This window comes from Lynx rufus, unplaced genomic scaffold (assembly GCF_022079265.1).
Source record: "Lynx rufus isolate CCGP_SWC_20201006 ecotype Redwood Valley unplaced genomic scaffold, mLynRuf1.p SCAF_26, whole genome shotgun sequence".
Taxonomy (NCBI): domain Eukaryota; kingdom Metazoa; phylum Chordata; class Mammalia; order Carnivora; family Felidae; genus Lynx; species Lynx rufus.
Window position 1 is genome coordinate 1,547,442 of NW_025814841.1, and position 20,403 is coordinate 1,567,844.

Below are 20,403 nucleotides of genomic sequence, written 5' to 3' on the forward strand. Positions count from 1 at the left end.
AACCTAATTAAAATACTGATCAACAGTGTTCTTGCCTCGTTACACAAGCAACTCAAGGAATGGCAACTGCTTTTATGATCATTTATTAGTATCAATGGGAAAACATTATTTCCATTCAAATAGATACCTTGAAATGAAGTGAGCATACTCTCAAGAGATACGGTTATCAATCTTTCCTTCCCCATATTCTTCAAGTCTCCCACTTCCCCACCCTTGGAGGCAACTGGGGCGGGATGGGGGGGGGGGGTGTGGACAGGGGAAAAGAGCTGTAAAGTTCCTCCTTCCAGGTAAACCCAGTATTCTTCCTCCCCAGAGTCACCGTAGATGCACAAAAACAGAGTAGCTAAGAGCAAAGACTTTGGACACTACCTGTCAGAGCTTCAGACCATTTCCTTCCACCTACATGGGTAAGTTATTTAATCAAATTAGCCTTAGTTTCCTTATGTATAAGTTGGTGATTACCCAACTTCCAGGACGAGCATAAAAATGTACTGGGCCTAAATTACAGAGTCTAGCACAGTGCTCAGTATGGAATGCACTCTCAGAGCCCTCAACCCCAAGCTCCCAACCACAAAACAAAACAAAACAAAACAAAACAAAACAAAACAAAACAAAACAAAACATCCACTGTGGTTCGCAGACTTGGACAGGAGAATCTGGAGTACAGGAGAAAATACCAGATTGCTGGGACCCTCTGGCAGTGCTGGGATGAGAGGCAAGAGTGCTGTATTCACACTCACACTTCACATGAAAAAGGAGGCCAAGGTCCCAGCAAGTGCACAGATGCTGTTGGGGAGGCCTGAGCCTGGGCCAGTCTGGCAAGCAGGGCTAGATCAATGTTACATGACAGCATTCAAGTAATGGAAACATTATCAGGATTTCTATTTGAAGGATTTACAATCAACGTAAAAAATCAGCAATAAGTAAATATGTGGTGCATTCTACCTTTAAATCAGAATGCTGTCTATCAAACTCGGGGAGGTAGCTTAGTAAACAAAGACAGAAAATGCAATTACAGACTTCTGTAAAGACTCACAAACTAACAAAGCTGGAAGGGACTTTCAATTTCATTTCAAGGGAATGGTTTAATTTTACCATAAAAAAAACAAAGTGTCCAGAGAGAATATGACTAGACCAAGGACACAGATTACTACAGAAGCAGGATTTAAGGCTGGGTCTCCTGATTCTGAGTGAGTTAAAGTCTAGTTCTCATACATTATTCTCCAGACAGTGATATCACATCGACAGGTAAGCTTCACATAGAAACCATAAGAACAAAGAGAAAATCATTTGAGGGAAGCTCATAATTTAGAAAGAAATGTCTGGATTGTTGTTCATTAATTTTACTTCAGCTAAGAGATTAAAATTAGTAATCATTTCACACATCTATATGCCACCTGGAGTTGTGGCATGACTAGAGATATATTTAGGCTACTGAAATACTGAATGGTAAGGAACATCAGGTGAATTTTTGAACTAAAAGCTTGTCTTAAACCGAATGTCACTATAAAAAAATGCAGTAATACAGAATATTCTATAGTAAGGAACATTTCTTCCTGAACGAATCAACCCTGATGATTTCATGGAAACTTCAGATGAATATATTATGAGGCAATGTGAATGAGAGAGAGAAATCTCATTCAGGTCAACAGTACACATGACGTGAACAGTACAGATGAATCCGGTTTGTTTGGATCCCACATCTGAGAATGGTCAAGGAGCTTACAGAGGGGGCCTGACAGCCATTATGGAACTGTTCTCTTGGTGTGTGCTATTCTGCCCCTCCTTGCCTCATTAAGAATTTGCCATTACCCTCTCCTTGACGTGCAATCAATTGTTCCTCTCCACACACTTCCTTTTCCCTTGCCTCAAACATACCTAAATCTTTCCAATCTAAAGACTTTCTTCTTCCTTGATCCTGAGTCCACCTCATGACCCACTTTCTCTCTCCTACTTACCACATTCTAATTTAATTATGTAAATCTCTACTGTCTCTATTTCCATCCCTCTCCCTCACACATACACTGAGAGCACTATTGTTCTTGCCCCATTATTACAAACTATTTTCCTATACCACCAATAACTAAAATTCTAACTTCTATACCTAATAGCTTATATTTAGTTCTAATTCTGTTGGAACTCTTCATTTTGTAGCTATTCATTCTTTATGGAAACTCTCTCGTCTTTAAAATTATGCATTGGTGGGGCAGCTGGGTGGCTCAGTCAGTTAAGCCTCTGACTTCAACTCAGATCATGATCTCACAGTTTGTGAGTTTGAGCCCTGCATCAGGCTCTGTGCTAACAGCGCGGGGCCTGGAGCCTGCTTCAGATTCTATCTCCCTCTTTTCTGACCCCTCACCCCTTCTCGCTCTCTCTCAAAAATAATAAACATTTGGGGTGGCTCAGTCAGTTGGGCATCCGACTTCGGCTCAGGTCATGATCTTCCAGTTCACAAGTTCAAGCCCCACGTTGGACTCTGTGCTGACAGCTCAGAGACCGGACCCTGCTTTGGATTCTGTGTCTCTTTCTCTCTCTGCCCCTCCCCTGCTCATGCTCTATCTCTCTCAGAAATAAATACATTTTAAAAAACTTTTAAATAAACATTATCATGTATCTGATAAAGACCTGCATGTAGGATATATATATATATATATATATATATATATATATACATATATATCTACAATTCAATAATGAAGAATCAAATAACTCAATTAAAATATGGGAAAAGGATCTGAATGGTATTTTTCCAAAGACGTAGCCAATAAGCATATAAAAAATGCTTAATATCGACATCATTAATCATTAGGGAGGTACAATTCAAAACCACAGAGGTACTACTCATACCCAATAAAGATGGTTATATGCAAAAGGCACATAACAACAAATGTGAACAAAAATATGGAGAAATTAGAACACTCACACACTGCTGGTGGGAATATAAAATGATGTAGTCACTTTGAAAAATAGCCTGTCAGTTCCTCAGGAAATAAAATGCAGACCTACCATATGACCCAGCAATTCCAGTCCTAATTATATATGATGATAAATGAAAATAATGTCCACACAAAAACTTGTGCATGTGTGTTCATAGCAGTATTATTTAAACAAAAGATGGAAACAACCCATGTTCATCAACTGATAAATGGATAATTTATATCCATATCTATATCTATCCATATATATATAAATACAGTCTATATTCATACACAGTATATCTATTCAATGGAATATTATTTGGAAGGATTTGGAATAATGAAAAGGAGTACTGAGGCTGCTTACAACATGGATAAACCTTGAAAGCATTATGTGAAGTGAAAGAAGCCAGTTACAAAAGATCATATATTAGACGGTGCCATTTATATGAAATGTCTAGAATAGGCAAATTCATGAACACAGAAAGTAGATCAGTGCTTGCAGATGGCTAATGACGAGTTAGGAAAGGGAAGGAATGGGGAATGACTGCTAATGGGTATGGGGTTTCTTTTGGTGGTGATGAAAGTCTTCTATTGGTTGTGGTGATGGCTGCACATCTCTGAATATACCAAAAGGTACTGAATTCTGTATTTTAAATGAGTGTATACATGACATATGAATTCTATTTCAACACAGCTGTTATATATGTTTTTAAATAACATGAAAACCAGAATGGGCAGGAATGGCCTCCAGCAGCACACATTACTCTTAGTTTTAAACATTAAGGAGTAAGAATTATTGTTTTTAATTTGTATACCCCCCAAAAAAATTGGTCCAAAGTTTACATCAATTGGATGCCACAGATAACAGAAAAAGTGTGATCCTATATGCTGATAATTACATCCTTCTGTCAAAAAGCAACTTTAAAAAACAGTTGGAACTGTTAAATATTATCAGAAAGATCTCTGCGTAACAATTATATTCAAAGTCCTTATTTTTGGCGATCACACTATAACTCCAGATTCCAAAGAGACGGTTTTATACCATCTGTTCTCAAATTGGAGCTTGCATCAGAATCACCTGGAGGGCTTGATAAAATGCAGACTGCTATATCCCAACCCCAGAATTTCTGATTCACTAAGATTAGGGTGGAGCCTCTAACAAAGTCACAGCTGATGCTCATTCTGCTAACCCAGGGACCACACTTTAAGAACCACACAGTATTCTATACTAGGGACACCTGGGTGGCTCAGTTGGTTAACTGTCAGACTTCAGCTCAGATCACTATCTCACAATTTGTGGGTTTGAGCCCCGTGTCAAGCTCTAAACTGACAGCTCAGAGCCTGCAGCCTGCTTCCAATTCCGTGTCTCCCTCTCTCTCTGCCCCTCCCTGCTCTCATTCTCTCTCCCTTTCTCTCAAAAATAAATGGACATTAAAAAATTTTTTTAAAAAAAGAACCACTCGGTATTCTAATCTATTTAGTTTACCTTGGTTTTATTAATGATTAATTTATCCTGATAAGCTCAAAGAGAGTTATATTCAAAAATCTAACCTGTGCCATGAGCCATATGGTAGATTAGAACTGCCACAGTACAAGGACTGCTTGATTGTAGAAAGCTATTGCACAAGACTGTAGTATACCCAATGGTATACTACATTACCCAATGGTACCCAATGGTACCCAACTCTTAGCTTGAAATATATAGCGAGACCTAGGCCAGGGTAGCAGGTACAGAATTGGAATGTCACAAAGAAAGCCACAGGTAAATCAGACTATTGCCACAGAATAGGAAGAGGAATCAATAAAGTTTTGCTCCTGGAGCCAATGAGATGACAGCCACTAGGGCATCAACGCATCCTAACTGGCCTTCAGTTCCTGAACCACATTCTCAATTTTATGTGGCCCAATGGTACAGCTGTCCTGTGTTCCCCTGACACTTTCTTGTACTGCTGTTTCTACAGTACAGAAAGCTTGACTGTGTGCCTGAGATACATGTCCTCATTATTCTAAAGTTATTCCTACAATAACCTGTCCCTACTTAAGATAGACTTGAGTGGGTAGCTTCTTGAAAGTCCAATGAACAAATTTCCAAAAAGATTTTAACAAGATAGGGTTGATGGGCTAGCTCTAACAAGATGATGCTTGATATAGATATGTGCTCATTATGGAATTCGAGCTCATATTTGATATCCACATGATAAAATTGACAAAAACAAGACAAAAATGATTCCTCTTGTACTTACAGGAATATACAGCCAGAAGAAGAAGAAGAAGAAGAAGAAGAAGAAGAAGAAGAAGAAGAAGAAGAAGAAGAAGGAGGTGGTGGCGGCGGCGGCGGTGGTGGTGGTGGTAACAACAGTCTCATACTGTGCTAGGTCAAACCAAACCTGGTTTTTGTGTTAATGTCATATTTTCAACAGAATCAAAGACAAACTAAGGCATGTCCAGACTAGAGTAGGAGGGTCTAGAAATCATGTAACTAAATCAAGGTTAAAAGAATCAACAGGTTTAATTTGGGAAACTTTCAAGAAAGGGAGATGAGGGGAAGAAGATAACTCTTACCTAATAATTTTAGAGCTCTCCCAAATAACACCAACTACAAGAAAGAAAATAAGATTCTACAGTCTAATTTCGAAAACCCAGATTATTGTATCTTCCTCTTAAATATCTCCAGTATAGATCAGAATAGAGAACACTGCATGCCATGCAGTAAATGCTCAATAAAGATTTATTGAATGAATCAGCCCAATAAAGAATTTGTGGTACAGGGGTGCCTGGGTGGCTCAGTCAGCTGAGCGTCCGACTTCGGCTTAGGTCATGATCTCACTGTTTGTGGGTTTGAGCCCCGCATTGGGGTCTGTGCTGACAGCTCGGAGCCTGGAGCCTGCTTCTGATTCTGTGTCTCCCTCTCTCTGCCCCTCCCCCACTCATGCTCTGATTCTCTCACTCTCAAAAATGAATGTTTAAAAAAATTACAAAAAAAAAAGAATTTGTGGTACTGAAATTAAGTAATCTGTTTGAATTACTGCTTCCCCAAAATACTTGATTATGGTCCCCCCCCACCTTTCCTCATCATACCTGTTAACATATACTATGAAATCAGTAGTCTTTAGAAGACATTTAGGAAAATGTTCTTTTAGAAATAGTATGTATAGAGTTTGCCAAAATAAAAATTTTTAAAAAGTGGTAACTAAAGTAGTAGCCTTAGATCCAATGTAAAAGAAACCTTGTAACAGTTAGAGAAGCTCAAGACCGTAAGAAAGTCTGAGAACTCATAGGAAGGGTTTTGAGGAAAGGCTGGGTTGCTACTTGTAGGAATTTCTATAGATGGGATTCATGGTTTGGGTAATTAATCAAACTGGATGAGGAGTTCCCAGATTCTTAAATCTATAGAAGCACAAATTTGAAAATTAAAATTGGACTTTTGGGCTGAACACTTCTGATTTTATCAATCAGGGACAGTAATTACTGTTTATTATTACCTTCATCTCATAAAAGAAAGACCATTTAAAAATTTTTTAAGGTTTATTTATTTTTGAAGGAGAGAAAGACAGATTGTGAGTGGGGGAGGGGCAGAGAGAGAGGGAGACACAGAATCTGAAGCAGGCTCCAGGCTCTGAGCGGTCAGTACAGAGCCCGACGCGGGGCTTGAACCCACAAACCGCGATATTATGGCCTGAGCCAAAGTCAGACACTTAACTGACTGAGCCACCCAGGCGCCCCAAGAAAGACCATTTTAATACCAAGTAATCATACTTTATTATTTCAGACTAAAGAAAAAAATTGAGCAAAATCAGACCAATATTTTTTTCTCTTTTATGTTTTAACAGGATGCTTTGCTATTGACTGGCTCTTGTCCATGAAGCTCAACTTTGTAACCAATGCCCTCTGTGACCTCACAGCTTCCTTCCAGATAATATTCTATGATTTTGGGCACATATCCTGTCAATGTCAGCCAATAATTTATAATGATGAGGAGACAAGATTACAAGACAGAGCAGAAGATGACAGAACATGGATCTGAGGAAATTTCTCTAAAGTACAGAGGTTAAAAATCAACACTACAGAATAGGAACAGGGCTGTTTTATTTTCTTAGATACCAGGAAAGCTCTCACCTTAGCTCAAGTGAGCCAGACCTCTAATCCAGTGCTGAAAATATATCCACCAAACTCTTCAGTGCCCAGTGACAAATGTCTGCATAATTTAGACCCAGACTAACCTTATGGCAGTCAAATCACATCATCTCCATTCTCATGGAAGATCTTTTTTTCTTTAATCCAAATCTTCCCACCGGTAAGATATACATACACTCCCCATTACAATGCCTGGGCTGGGAAATCAGACTGAGTGGTCTGGTGAATGTTCAGCCACTCATGAGTGCAAAGCACCTGCTGAGTACCAGGTGCCAACAACATGTGGGATGACCTCATCCCTGTCCCAGTAGGTGGCTGTCAAGACACATTCTAACTAGGAACCTGAAATTTCCTGTATCTCATCACACATTTTCTGTTAACAGCTATAACTCAATGCTGACCTTCAATCGATCACATTTACAACCTGCCAAATGTAATAAGCATTTTATACGTCTGTTTTATTCTCCAAACACCAAACTTGAAAAAAACATGGAAGGATATCAAGAGAATTCTCACTTCAAGAAAATTACTTTCTCTTATTCAGTTTATAAGAACTTAAAAGTAATAAACATAATGAATGCTCTCACCATGCAAGAAAATTAATAGATGCCTTTTAAATATTTTCATACGATCATCTTTACAGTCACTTCAAATACCAAGCTAGTTTTCCATTAAAACACTAAAAAGAAAAAAAAGAGAGAGAGAGAGAGGGGTAAGCCAGAAAAACAGACTCTTAACTATAGAGAATAAACTGGGGGGTTGCTGGAGGGGCGGTGGGAAGGGGGGAGCCGCTAACCGGGCGATGGGCATTAAGGGGGGCACTTGTGATGAGCTCTGGGTGTTATACATAAGTGATGAATCACTAAATTCTACTCCTGAAACTAATATTACACTATATGCTAACTAACTAGAATTTGAATAAAAACTTGAAAAATATTTTTAAAAAACGCTAAAAAGAATATTATAGATTGAAAGGATCATCAAAATTTCAGTGAGCCTGATTCTAGGCAATTTCTGTATCTGAATGCAACTGTACGGTATTCTGAAAACCTCAGGGAAAATGTCTAAGTGAAAATGCACCCCAGGACACCACTTAGTTTGAATTTCAACTTTGTCTGTCATACTCATGAAAGCACTTTGTATCAGTAATCTAAAACCAAAGAGTAGTTAACCTAATCTAATTTTTTTGTCAAATGTTGGAGTAAAACCAATTTTCAATTACAGCAGGAATCCACGAAGCCAGTGTGCATCAAGCTGCAAAACCATCTGGAACAATAACAGCCCTCCTACATGAAATTTATCAGTCAGAAAAGATGGTAAATGTCGCCAAACTTGAGCTTTCCACCACAAGCTCCCAGCTGCAACAGGGAGACCTGGTGTACCTGGCTCTTTCGGGAGAGGTCGCTCTGTCTCTGCTGCCATGGCTGGGCTGCTCTGAATACTGATTTAGCACTGAAGTTATAAATTCAAGCCCCGTTCTATCTACGCAGACCCAGATAAAAGGAAGATTTTCACTTGAGTTCAACTTGGTATCTATAATTAATAGTTTGAACTCACCAAATATCACTTATGTGACCTTTATAAATGTGAATGTGAGAACATTGGACTTTCCAAATTCTGAGGAATCAAAACACACCAAAAGGCTCAGGCCTACTTATTATGAAATACAAATATTCATATTACTTGGGAGTAGCATTAACAAACAGCACTGAGCAATGAACTGATTTTGTCCATAACAAAATAGGAGTTTGCTGAAACACCAGTAGGAAAACTTTAATATTATCTGATAAAGAAAGTGAAATTATTGAAAAAAAAAAAAGAAAGAAAGGCATGAGTGTTATACGTGACTAAAACCAAATAGCAAAAGAGAAGTAATTATAACCCTGTAGAGAGGCTTTCTGGACAACACATGGTAATGATACATCCAAGGAAGAAGGATAGATTAGCCATGCCTCCTTACACAGGCAGGGGCTTGCCTAGGTCAAATAAAAGAAGAATTACTATAAGCTTGTAAGGCCATTTTAACCCAATGTAGGCAATAAAGTCACTTCTAAGCTTTCTCAATTACTGACTCTATAACCCATAGTGTCAAATGAAGGTGGCAGATATCCGTGAATGATTTCTTCTGTGATCTGGATCATGTACCATTGAGAATTAATATCTTGGATTGGAGCCGGTTTGAAATAATTCTGCTCCACCAGAAGTTCCAGACTTTTTCATTTTATAGTCCAATTAAATTAAAACACACACACACACACACACACACACACACACACACACAAGATGGAAGAGGAGAGGGATCGATGTTGTGGTTCCAACTTTTATTTTGCCAAGTAAAGACATAAAGAGAAATAATCTAACTTCTCTCTATAATCAGTACCATAAAAGAAACTATATTTTATCACCAAAGGTGTATAAAGGTAATAGTCTTAGAATAAAGGTGATTTTTTTTTCCAAGGAAGAACTCATGGGAGTTTTATGGCAGTATTCTCTCTAAAACACGTGTTAGCACTTGGACAGATGTTGTTTATATCTGGCCCCTTGTGAAAACCACACACATATTAAACAACCAGTACAGAAGAGACATTTCACTGCTTAATACATTTTTATGTTTATATATTGAAATTAGCCTTAAGTTTGTGGTGGTGAGAAATTTAAAAATAAATGTGAAATATAAGTTGGATAATTGATAATACATTCTCAATTTCCACAATTTATAAAAACGTTCATCGATCTCTGTAAAACTCCTTAATGGAAGACAGAATATTTCTATTGATGAAATATCTTTTATATCATGCCCCTAATTATTCAGAAATATCGTTTGTTGAATCTTTTCAAATGGATGATAATGAGACACAGGCTATATTCATGAAAAAGGTTTTTCATTAACTTACTTTTTTTCTTTCATTATTACATCTTATTAATCATATCTGCAGAGTATATTAAGAATACAATATGAATTGCTTTCATAAAATCTGAAGATCACAGAGAGGTCTTTTTGAAATAGAAATAAGATCAAGACTCTGCTCCCAACACTCAATTCTTCCCATTACTGAATTTCACTGAATTTATGTTTTATATGAATTTTCACCTGTAATCTGGTCAGTGAGGGCAAAGTTTCCTATCTTATCACATCTAGAATATAATCCAGTCTTCCTCATGCTCAGCATGTCCCCCTGATACCTCTATCAGCTCAGTTCCTGGGACTCTCCCCTCTACTGCCTGTTTCTAGCAAACTAGTTTCCTTGATGTTTCCTCAAATACAACAGGGACATGTTACTCTTACAGCCTCTGCCCTTCCTGTTTCTCTGCCTGAAATGGTTTTCTGCTAGGACTTCTATTGGTTATTCCCTCTCTGCTTAAATGTTGTCACCCTGTCCAAGAGGCTTTTCTTGACCAATTCCCCACTCCCCACCATCACTCTTTTTACTCTGGTTGGTTATCCTTCAAAATATTTGTCACTATCAAGTATTACAAAACATATTTGTTTATTCTGTTTATGTCTGTCTTCAGCACTAGAATATAAGCTTAATGAGAGTAGGGACTTCTGTTGCGTTTATCATCCTATTCTATCCACAGCATTGAAAACTGCATCTTGTAGGCACTCAAAAATGTTTGTTGAATGAAGCCACAAATGAATATAAATGTAAGAAAATATTTTCTAATTTACATAAAAGTAATGTACTGCTGGTCTAGATCAAATTAAACTCGACTAATCTATCTCTCTAACTGCACAGGTATTATTGTTAAATTCCTGTGAAACTTGTAACAACAAAACTATTCTTTAAAAAAAGAACATAAAACCAAGTATAAATGAATACATCTGTTTTAGTGACTGTCCAATTGAGTTGAAAAATGTTTTTTCTTAACTACACTGCAATAGTTTTAAAATCAAGGTAAACTCTCTTCACAATCTTAAAAACAAATCAAAAATAAATCCAATAAGCAAACAAACAAGACAATGGGGGATATATACCAGGATGACACAGTCATTGAAAATTTTATACACCAATGGCAAAGGATGTTTAAGATTACAAAATTTAATTTTGATCATGCTAAAAAAACATACCTTAGCCTACATAACTTTTAATAACTAAAACTATTTCATAGACCATTCAGTGCCCTTTATCTTAATTATTCAAGTCCAAAAGGGCTGGTGTTTCATAACTCTAGTCTTCAGGGTTGAAATGGACTGCCCAGTTTTATGTTAAATTTTCTATGGCCTAAGGAAATATTGCCATGATAATTTACTCTAGTTCTTTTACAAGAAAGTACATTATGATTCCCCTGGGAATGATGAAAAGACATATTTCAAAGCATGTACATAGACCTGGATGATATTCAAAAGGAAAATCATATGGCCCATTATCAAGCCCTGAAGAGCACTTGGCTTTAGTGTAAACATATTTTCTCAATACTGACTGTGAATTGCTGATAATCAATCACCTGTTTCTAATGACTTGTGACCAATGGCAAGTTTGGGAAGGAGGCCTGGTCAAGGTCACAGGTATAGGCTTTGGCCAGAGAAGACAGTAGAACTAATTGGTCTCTGTGGGAAGTGAACCTGCAACCTCAAATTCCTTAACTTCACAGGATAACAAACTCCTCTAAGCTGGCCAAGATTTACCAATTTTCTTCAAAATGTGATTTGTGTCTAGTTGGCACTAATGTTTAAGAACAAACAAAAATATTCTGTTTAACTAATTATTTGGTTATTCAAGGAGAAAGGATTTGAAGCTGATATATGGAAAAAAGTATCCAGGTTTCCTATAAATGTTTAATTTTTAAATTTTTTTTAACGTTTATTTATTTTTGAGACAGAGAGAGACAGAGCATGAACAGGGGAGGGGCAGAGAGAGAGGGAGACACAGAATCTGAAACAGGCTCCAGGCTCTGAGCTGTCAGCACAGAGCCCGACGCAGGGCTTGAACTCACAGACCGTGAGATCATGACCCGAGCCGAAGTCGGACGCTTAACCGACCAAGCCACCCAGGCGCCCCTAAATGTTTAATTTTTAAAAAGCCATTTCTGAAGGCACACAGCTCAAAGCCAAACATGATCAGGGATACTAAAATATAATGTGTTTACTTAAAGTGTCAAGCCAAAATCAAAATAGGATTAATCACATTAATAATGAAGAGATTTCTTTTAAATTTTTAAAATTTTTATTTTAGAGACAGAGAGTGTGTGAGCAGGGGAGAGGGGCAGAGGAACACAGAGAGAGACTCTCAAGCAGGCTCCATGCTCAGCACAGAGACTGACATTGGGCTTGATCCCACGACCCTGGGATCATGACCTAAGCCGAAATCAAAAGTCAGCTGCTCAACCGACTGAACCACCCAGGCACCCCAATAATGGAATTTCTATTTGAAAAGGTATATTATGAATAGAAAGAGATACTGAAATTATTCAGAATTTGGTAAACTGACTTCCATCCAATTGTGATTTTGGAAACATATTTTTATCCCTCTTGAATTTTCATTTTGGCTCTTTTATTCTCTCTTCTCATTCTCTCCTACTTCATTTGCTCTTTATTCTCTCCTAAACTCAAATTACTCTTCTGTGTTCTGGATCTACTTTTTTACAAGCTGAACATTCCCACTTACATGAGGATTCCTAAATTTTAGGCTCTAAAACATACTCTCTCTTTCCAGCATCTTAACATAATAGTTATTCATTCAATGCACTTACCATCCTGGGAAATACAGTATCTTACCACCTAAGCTTTTCCTATCACTCAGAAAGCCCCGTCTTTTTTTCAATTAGAAATATTAGCTTTATATTTATGTCTAACCTTCTCTCTCTCTCTTCCAATAATAAACTGTTGACAATTCTGACTTTTACCATTTACTATACAACTCAGGGTAAAAACTTCCCTTTGCAGTCTTTCTACTTATCCACATTTTTCCCACTGTGGGTTTTGATCCCTTCAAAAAGAGAAGATTCACGTATCTATTTCCTCTGCCATTACTGCCCCTGAGAGGCTGCCATTTAACAGTGTAGGAAAAGTGGTTCACGGAATAGCAGTTAAGGCAACCTTTGAGAAAAGACTCTGATTTTCCTCTGTCCTTAATATAGATAGAATGCCTCTGTCTCTCCAGAATCTTTTTTTCTTTCCTCCTAAATGCAGGTACCAAAGAATGTTACCGAGTGATTCACTTCTTCATTTATTCTTTGTTTTTTTTTAATGTTTATTTATTTTTGAGAGAGACAGAGACAGAGCTTGAGCAGGGGAGGGGCGGAGAGAGAGGGAGACATAGAATCCGAAGCAGCTCCAGGCTCCGAGCTGTCAGCACAGAGCCCGACGTGGGGCTTGAACTCACGGACCATGAGATCATGACCAACCGACTGAGTCACCCAGGCACCCCTTTTCTTCATTTATTCTTTAAAGAAGAACTTAAATTAAAACATTATAATGCAAATAATCTGCCAAAGAAAAGCATATACACTTCTAATTTTGCATCTTTCTCATTTCTAGGATTCTAACACACTATTACTTTTGGATAAAGAAGGTAAATCAAATTAGTTTTCATCTCCTACCAGAGTTTTATTGAACTTACCAACCTTCATAATAGCGTTTTACACTATAAACATATCCAATGAAGACCATTTACCACTTCTAAATTTGGTCAATACATCAATAACTCACACAACCCAGACTTTGCTATATTTTCAATCTATGAGCATCCATGATGGAATGTTTGTTGACTTTTGATAAAATCCTATTAATCAGCTGTAAGTAAATATTTCCTTGACAATTAGCATATTTTCAATGTTTATGGGGGATTTTAGCATACATGACAGCTAATTTTCTAAAGTAAAAAAAAGAGATGAGTTGATAAGATACTTTCTCAGAAAGTATATATATTTTCTCCATAGCCTTGATGTCTGCAATCCAAGGAGCTACAACAGCATAGGGCCTCACCAGGTGCCCTGGATGACACAGTGCCTTGTGACCCAGCAGTATTTGAATAATTTTCCTCATGACAGAAGTATTTACAATAGTAAAAAGTGAAAATTAGAAAACACACAAAGGTCCAATCCAGATGAATGAAATAAATAACATTACTACCATACAATGTCACTCAGCCTTTACATGTGATGATGTCATTCTATCTCTATCAGAGAGATGACCCTAGAATTATACATTGAAAACAGAAGATGGCAAAATATCACGCATGGTTTGAGTTGTTTTGCAAAAATATGTGAGTATATATAGAAAAGAAGATACCTCAGCATTTTTAACAGTGGCTTTCTAGGTATGGTAGGGTTTTGGTCATTTTTTATTTCTGCTTTATACTTTTCTATAGTGTTTGACTGTTTGTAATCAGCATACTGCTTTATTTTTAGGAGTAAATGTGAGAGATGTACAGCATTCCTGAAAAATAAGCCATCTCTTCCCATGCAGGAAAAATACATATCCATTTTATTTCCCCAAACACCCTGGCCATACCTTTCAGAAAACTTACCACATTAAATCAGTTATTTGATTATTCTGTCTTGTTGGCTAAGAGATGAGCTCCTATAAGAAGAGTCGTTCCTTTTTACTAAGACTGCATCTCTGTATTCAGCACGGGGAATGGCACGTTACTGATGCTCAATGGATTTTGAGTGGCTAGTTGGCTTTTTTACTTTCATTCATCCAGTGTCTTCTTTCTCCCATACATGGCTCTGGTTCAATTACCTTCACCTCTGCCAGGTGCCACAGTCTTTAAGATACTGTGAACAAAAGCTGAAATGTGCTCAGGCATCACGACAAAAACCAACTTGGGGTCAAAAAGATGGCATTTTGCAAAATCAGTTAAGACATACTAGGATCTCTCTCTCTCTGAATACTGGTTAACATATGTAACCATAACACTAATATAATGGGAGCTAAGGGAGCAGTAGAGCCAGGGGGAGTCGAACGTACTTGATTTAGTAATGGAGGGTTTCTATGAGATGGGCAATTGAAGAGCCATGTTGGTTGAATTATAGCAAAGTGCTGATACCTTTCTGTTGTGCCTGTTTTGTATCAAGAGGAAAACGTGACAATTCCTAGCCTGTAACATGACTAGTGGGACTAAGATTTATATTGTGTAGTTTAGGTAGTTCATCTTACATAATTTTGGAGATTCACCTAAGTTTCTAAGAACAACAACCTTTTCACCTCCTCTAGGAAATTAGGGGGCTCATCTACTGCCTCCACATTCTACCCTCAATACTATTCTAATCCCTGATAGTGTTTCCAGGTGTAGAGATACACTTCCTTCCAGGAGAGGCTCCAGGATGTCTATATTTGAGGAAATAAGGGGGAAAATTCTGGTTGGAAATGGGAACTAGGGCACTCACCTCGAAACTACACACACACATAGCAAGGGTACTGCTTTACTCAGATAGTATTGGTTTTTATATGGGTAGTTCAGCAGCTAGGAGTACCAACTAGCTGCCTGAATGCATATCCTAATTTTGCTATTTAGTGGCTGTGGCATACTGGGTACCTTTCCTAACTTTCAGTGCCTATATTTTCCACTTGTGGAAACGCAAATAGCTACTACATCTCTAATAAGGTTGTGTGAGGAGTATGTGGGTCAATATCCAAACAGTCTCTAAAAAAGGGCCTGGCACATGGTAAATGCCATGTAAATGTTCACTTTTGATAATATTTACTTAGCTTTCATGTCATAAAAATTTTGTTTCGAAATGAATGTTTTATTTTTTTTTTTAATTTTTTTTTCAACGTTTTTTTTTTTTTTATTTATTTTTGGGACAGAGAGAGACAGAGCATGAACGGGGGAGGGGCAGAGAGAGAGGGAGACACAGAATCGGAAACAGGCTCCAGGCTCCGAGCCATCAGCCCAGAGCCCGACGCGGGGCTCGAACTCATGGACCGCGAGATCGTGACCTGACTGATGTCGGACGCTTAACCGACTGCGCCACCCAGGCGCCCCTCGAAATGAATGTTTTAAAATGTTATATATATGCCCATATAATTATATATACACATATATTATATATATATATATATATTATATTAATCTTATAAAAACATAAAAAAACAGGTTGAAGATGCTTATCAGGGAAGAAGCACAGAGAGTCCTTTCAAATACCCCTCGGTATCACACCATTCCCCTCTTTGTGCTATAGACACAGGAGGACTCTTTTTCAATTCTCTGTGCCTCTTCATGTCTCCTGTTAATTACCACTGCTACCAGAAACAATTCTTTCCCTCAGATCATAGCCTGGAACCTGTCGCCTGTCGTCTGTCACATGTCCATGGATGTCTGTAATTGATTTTGTACATCCCTTTGTCTCTATCTCAACCAACATCAACTCAATCATTGCCTCCCCCTGGAAATTATTTACTGAACAGGAAGATTCATGAAACATCTGTTGTATGTTACCATGTAATTCTTATAATCAATTCCTACTACTCTCCTCACCTGACTGGCATTGCATAGTTTCCTAGAAACTTGAGTATTTCCTAGATTGTATTTCTTTTTGAGATTCTATATGAAAGGGCCAAATTATTGAATATATATATTTTTTTCAAATGTCATACCCATAAGTCCTAGAGCAAGGAAGTTTCTTTTAATATGTAAAAAGGTAATTTTCTTACGCTACATATTTAAAAGCTGGGAGGATTGCTTGGATAGTGGTTAACATGAACGTATATTTTCTAAATTCTTAGGTTGTGTGCAGGGATCACAATTAGGCACCCCCATCCATTAAGCCTCAGAGTTAATTTTAAAACCAACACATGGATATGATTAGATATGTACAGTGTCAAGGTAGGCAGACCAAACTGTTCGCAGACTGAGGTGGGTTTTGACTATAAACTCTGCTAACATTAATAAGGTAGCTGAACAGAGGGGAGTCTGGCAGGAGCGGAACTCAAAAGAGGCACAGAGATGAAGACTGGCGTCTTACTCTAATTCCCAGCCATGAAGAAGCTGCCTTGAGAAACAGATGGAGGCGTCTGGCAGAGACAGCCTTACTGACAGACATATCCCGCCAGGTGTACTCTATCCTGAGTCCCTCAAACACCGGAAGCATCTAACTCTCCTTGCTCTGATTATGCGGTCATCGTCCAAGCCTCCGACTTAAGATTCCCATGTCGTTTTCCACAGTTCCAGGATGGACTGGTCAGGCCAAATCAAGCATCCGTAAAAGTTATGTATCTTCTTTTAAAGTAATAATCTGTGAGACAAGTTTATTTTCCAACGTCAGTATTTTCATGTCTTGGTTTCTAGATTTCAATAAAGAGAGCCAGACCGTGGGCTACAATAATTTCACTAAACGAATGTAATTAATGCCAAACTCCACACTGTTGTATGATGGGGTGACACTGGCAAAAGAGATGAAGAAGTCCCTGTAGGGAAATCTAATGTGGAACGTTCTGTGTAGCCAGAATTAAGGGTACTGTTGGATGAAAATATCCAAGAATTATTTCTATAAAATTTGTACCTTTGACATGGGAAGAATTCTAACAAATTTCAGATATATGAATTCTGTAAGATATCCCCACAACCAAAAGAAATGTTTTAGGATCAAAATATTTTCACCATTGAATTACCTATTCTGCATTTTTCACTCATTTGTACCTCATAAGTGTGTACAGCAGCTACTAAATTCTAAGAGGTGTGCTAGACAGTTGGGCTGGAAACACAACATACATTCTCTTTGTCTGGGCTGGAAACACACATACATTCACTGTGTTTTGTATGGCCTAACATCACACTGAAGAGATGGCCTCTGACCAAACCATTACATTACATCAGGTCAACTGTTAATTGAGGTACACACCAAGGACAGGTTCAAGTGTTTGCCCTGTCCTGATTCTGTGAACCAGGCCACACCACACCTATCTTGAGATATGACAATCACAGCTGTGTTTTAATCTCCTCCACCTTCTCCTCTTTCCCCTGTTCTCCTTTCTGTCCTCTCCCCTTCATCTTTCTCTTTCTTGTTTGGCATGCAGCCTGCTTTTGGAAGACTCACCTCCAACAAAATCATTTGTCAGGAGTATAATTTCCTTAAATAAATATGTCCTTAATATTTTCCAGGGGTTTGAAGGGCTTCACACATTCCACAGAATTTTTTTTTCCTTTTTTAAAATAAGGTTTTTTTAATGTTTATTTTATTTTTGAGAGAGAGAGAGAGAAACAGAGACAGAGCGTGAGCAGGGGAGGAGCAGAGAGAGAGGGAGACACAGAATCGGAAGCAGGCTCCAGGCTCTAAGCTGTCAGCACAGAGCCCAATGCGGCGCTCGAACTCACAAACTATGAGATCATGACCTGAGCCGAAGTCGGACGCTTAACCGACTGAGCCACCCAGGCACCCCTAATTCATTTTTTTTTTAAACTGAGATCTTTAGCACCCAGTAAAAATCCAAAGACATATTCTAGGGAGTCCATAAAAATTGGGTCCTTCAGAAAAACTACTCTCAATCTAAACCAGTTCTACCCTTTGCCCTGAAGAAATTGCTCACCTAATAAAAATAAATACATGGAGCTAAATTGCAGAAACCAGTCTGTAATGTAATGCTATTTATATTCCTGGCACAAACTGAAGACAACGATGAAATGGACTCCTATGAAAATGGACAGGATTACCAGGTTTTTCTTACATTCACATATTGAATACTGTATAATAACTGTATTACCTAATCTGTATTTTTATATATTATACAATCTGTATCTGTATTATATAATATTATATAATCTGTTTCTGTATTATTGTAATATCTGTATAATGTCACTTACTCAGCTCTTTATATTAAAAAAAAAAAGAATCCAAAGTTCAAAAAATTGGCTTCCAATTCATCCCTGCTAGTATTGCTCTTTGTTGCCATAGAAAAGTTGTTGATTATACGCCAAAAAAAAAAAAATTGCACACTTCTTATTTTAAATTACAAACAGCACTGAAACATGAACTAGAAGTCAAGATTATTCAGAATGCCAGTTATTTAGAGATGTGAATCCACGGGGGAATTTTCTCTTCCATAATGGAGTTCCATTCAGTTTAGTTTGGGTAGATATGTTGAACTAGGAGGCTTGAAGAAAAGCACTGATGAAAAAAGACCTATCCCACCCTTACAGCTGCCCTTACGGCCTGTTATTCCTGCTCCCGGGAACAGAACAGTAGCTAGGACCACTGAATGAGTATTTAATTCCTACTTAACTGTCCCCTAGGTATCGAGAAAGAAAGGTATGGTATGTTATTCGGATTCATAAAAGCCTTGAACTCTTTCCAGAGTCTGTAGATACCACAATGCTGAAAGTCTTAAAATTTTAACTCTAGGTAGCTCTCCTTACCTTAACACAGGACAACAATCTCTGGAAACCAGATTTTTCAGGTTCTTTTTCTGCTCCGGTTCTGACAATAAAACTTTCTCACAAAATATTGCTTCGTGCTATGCATGGATTTGGACTGTAGGTTAGAAAGTGATTCACTTACCATGATAAATTAGATACAGACATTGCAGCAGTTTACAGAGGAGTCTTGTGGAACAGTCTTCTCTAGATTTCAGAATAGGGAACGAGTAGGTCAAGTAGACAAGACCACCGGGAATTCACTGCTGGAATGATGCACTTCAAGTTTGAAATAACCTATAAAGAAAAGAAATAAAATGATATCTATAGTACCCAGTCTATATGACTTTTCACAAATGTATTTCACCCAGGTCAATAGTTTTGCCATGGTATAAGACACAGAAAAATACATTTTTCTTAAAATATAAGACATGTTATAAACCAAAGATAAAATTAAATCACCCATATGATAAGCTGAATGCTTTACCTTTAAAGTAAGTTTAAAGATGAATACAGTGTTCATTCCCTGAAGGAGAGAACACAGGGAAAGAACAGAATGTGCTTTTAGAGGCACCAATTTTTTTCTCCATATGGTTAATCAGTTATGCTCTCTAAATTAGTTTTATATCCTTGTGATAAAAGGATCAAAACAAAGATCCTAATTGGCCACTGCACACATAAAAAAAAAAAAAAAAAAAAAAAAACTCCCTGGCACAAATTATTATCATGTCCAAAACTGTAACAAAAAAATCATTCACTACTACCTCGGAGAAAATATGAATTCATACTGAGTAACTTGTGGGAGGTAAGCCTATACGTATTTACCTAACATTTCCACACACTTTTTATGAGTATCTACTCTATACTGTATCCCATGATCTGGAACCAAAATTTTCATAGGGTACAATTAAATCCATGGTACTATATTAATTAAGCAGTTTAGTTCAGGTCATTAATCCAGTACTGTTCAATTAAACAAACATTTAATGAGGATATACTATGTGCACGTATACTATCCTAGGTAGAGTTCAGGGATAGGGATGAATGACACATAAAGA

At 37.6% G+C, this 20,403-nt stretch overlaps 1 protein-coding gene across 2 annotated transcripts in view; it reads right to left on the minus strand.

Annotated features, from left to right (window-relative positions):
• Nucleotides 1-19,608, minus strand: part of OXR1 (oxidation resistance 1) — a 367,305-nt gene extending 347,697 nt beyond the window's left edge. The window contains exon 1 of one of the 2 annotated variants that reach the window (XM_047089007.1): nt 19,491-19,608. In XM_047089007.1, the coding sequence (XP_046944963.1) occupies nt 19,491-19,513 (23 nt within the window). In that variant the 5' untranslated portion in view covers nt 19,514-19,608. The remainder of the gene's footprint in view (nt 1-19,490) is intronic. The other variant, XM_047089009.1, reaches the window with a different exon arrangement.
• Between the last annotated feature and the right edge of the window lie 795 nt (nt 19,609-20,403).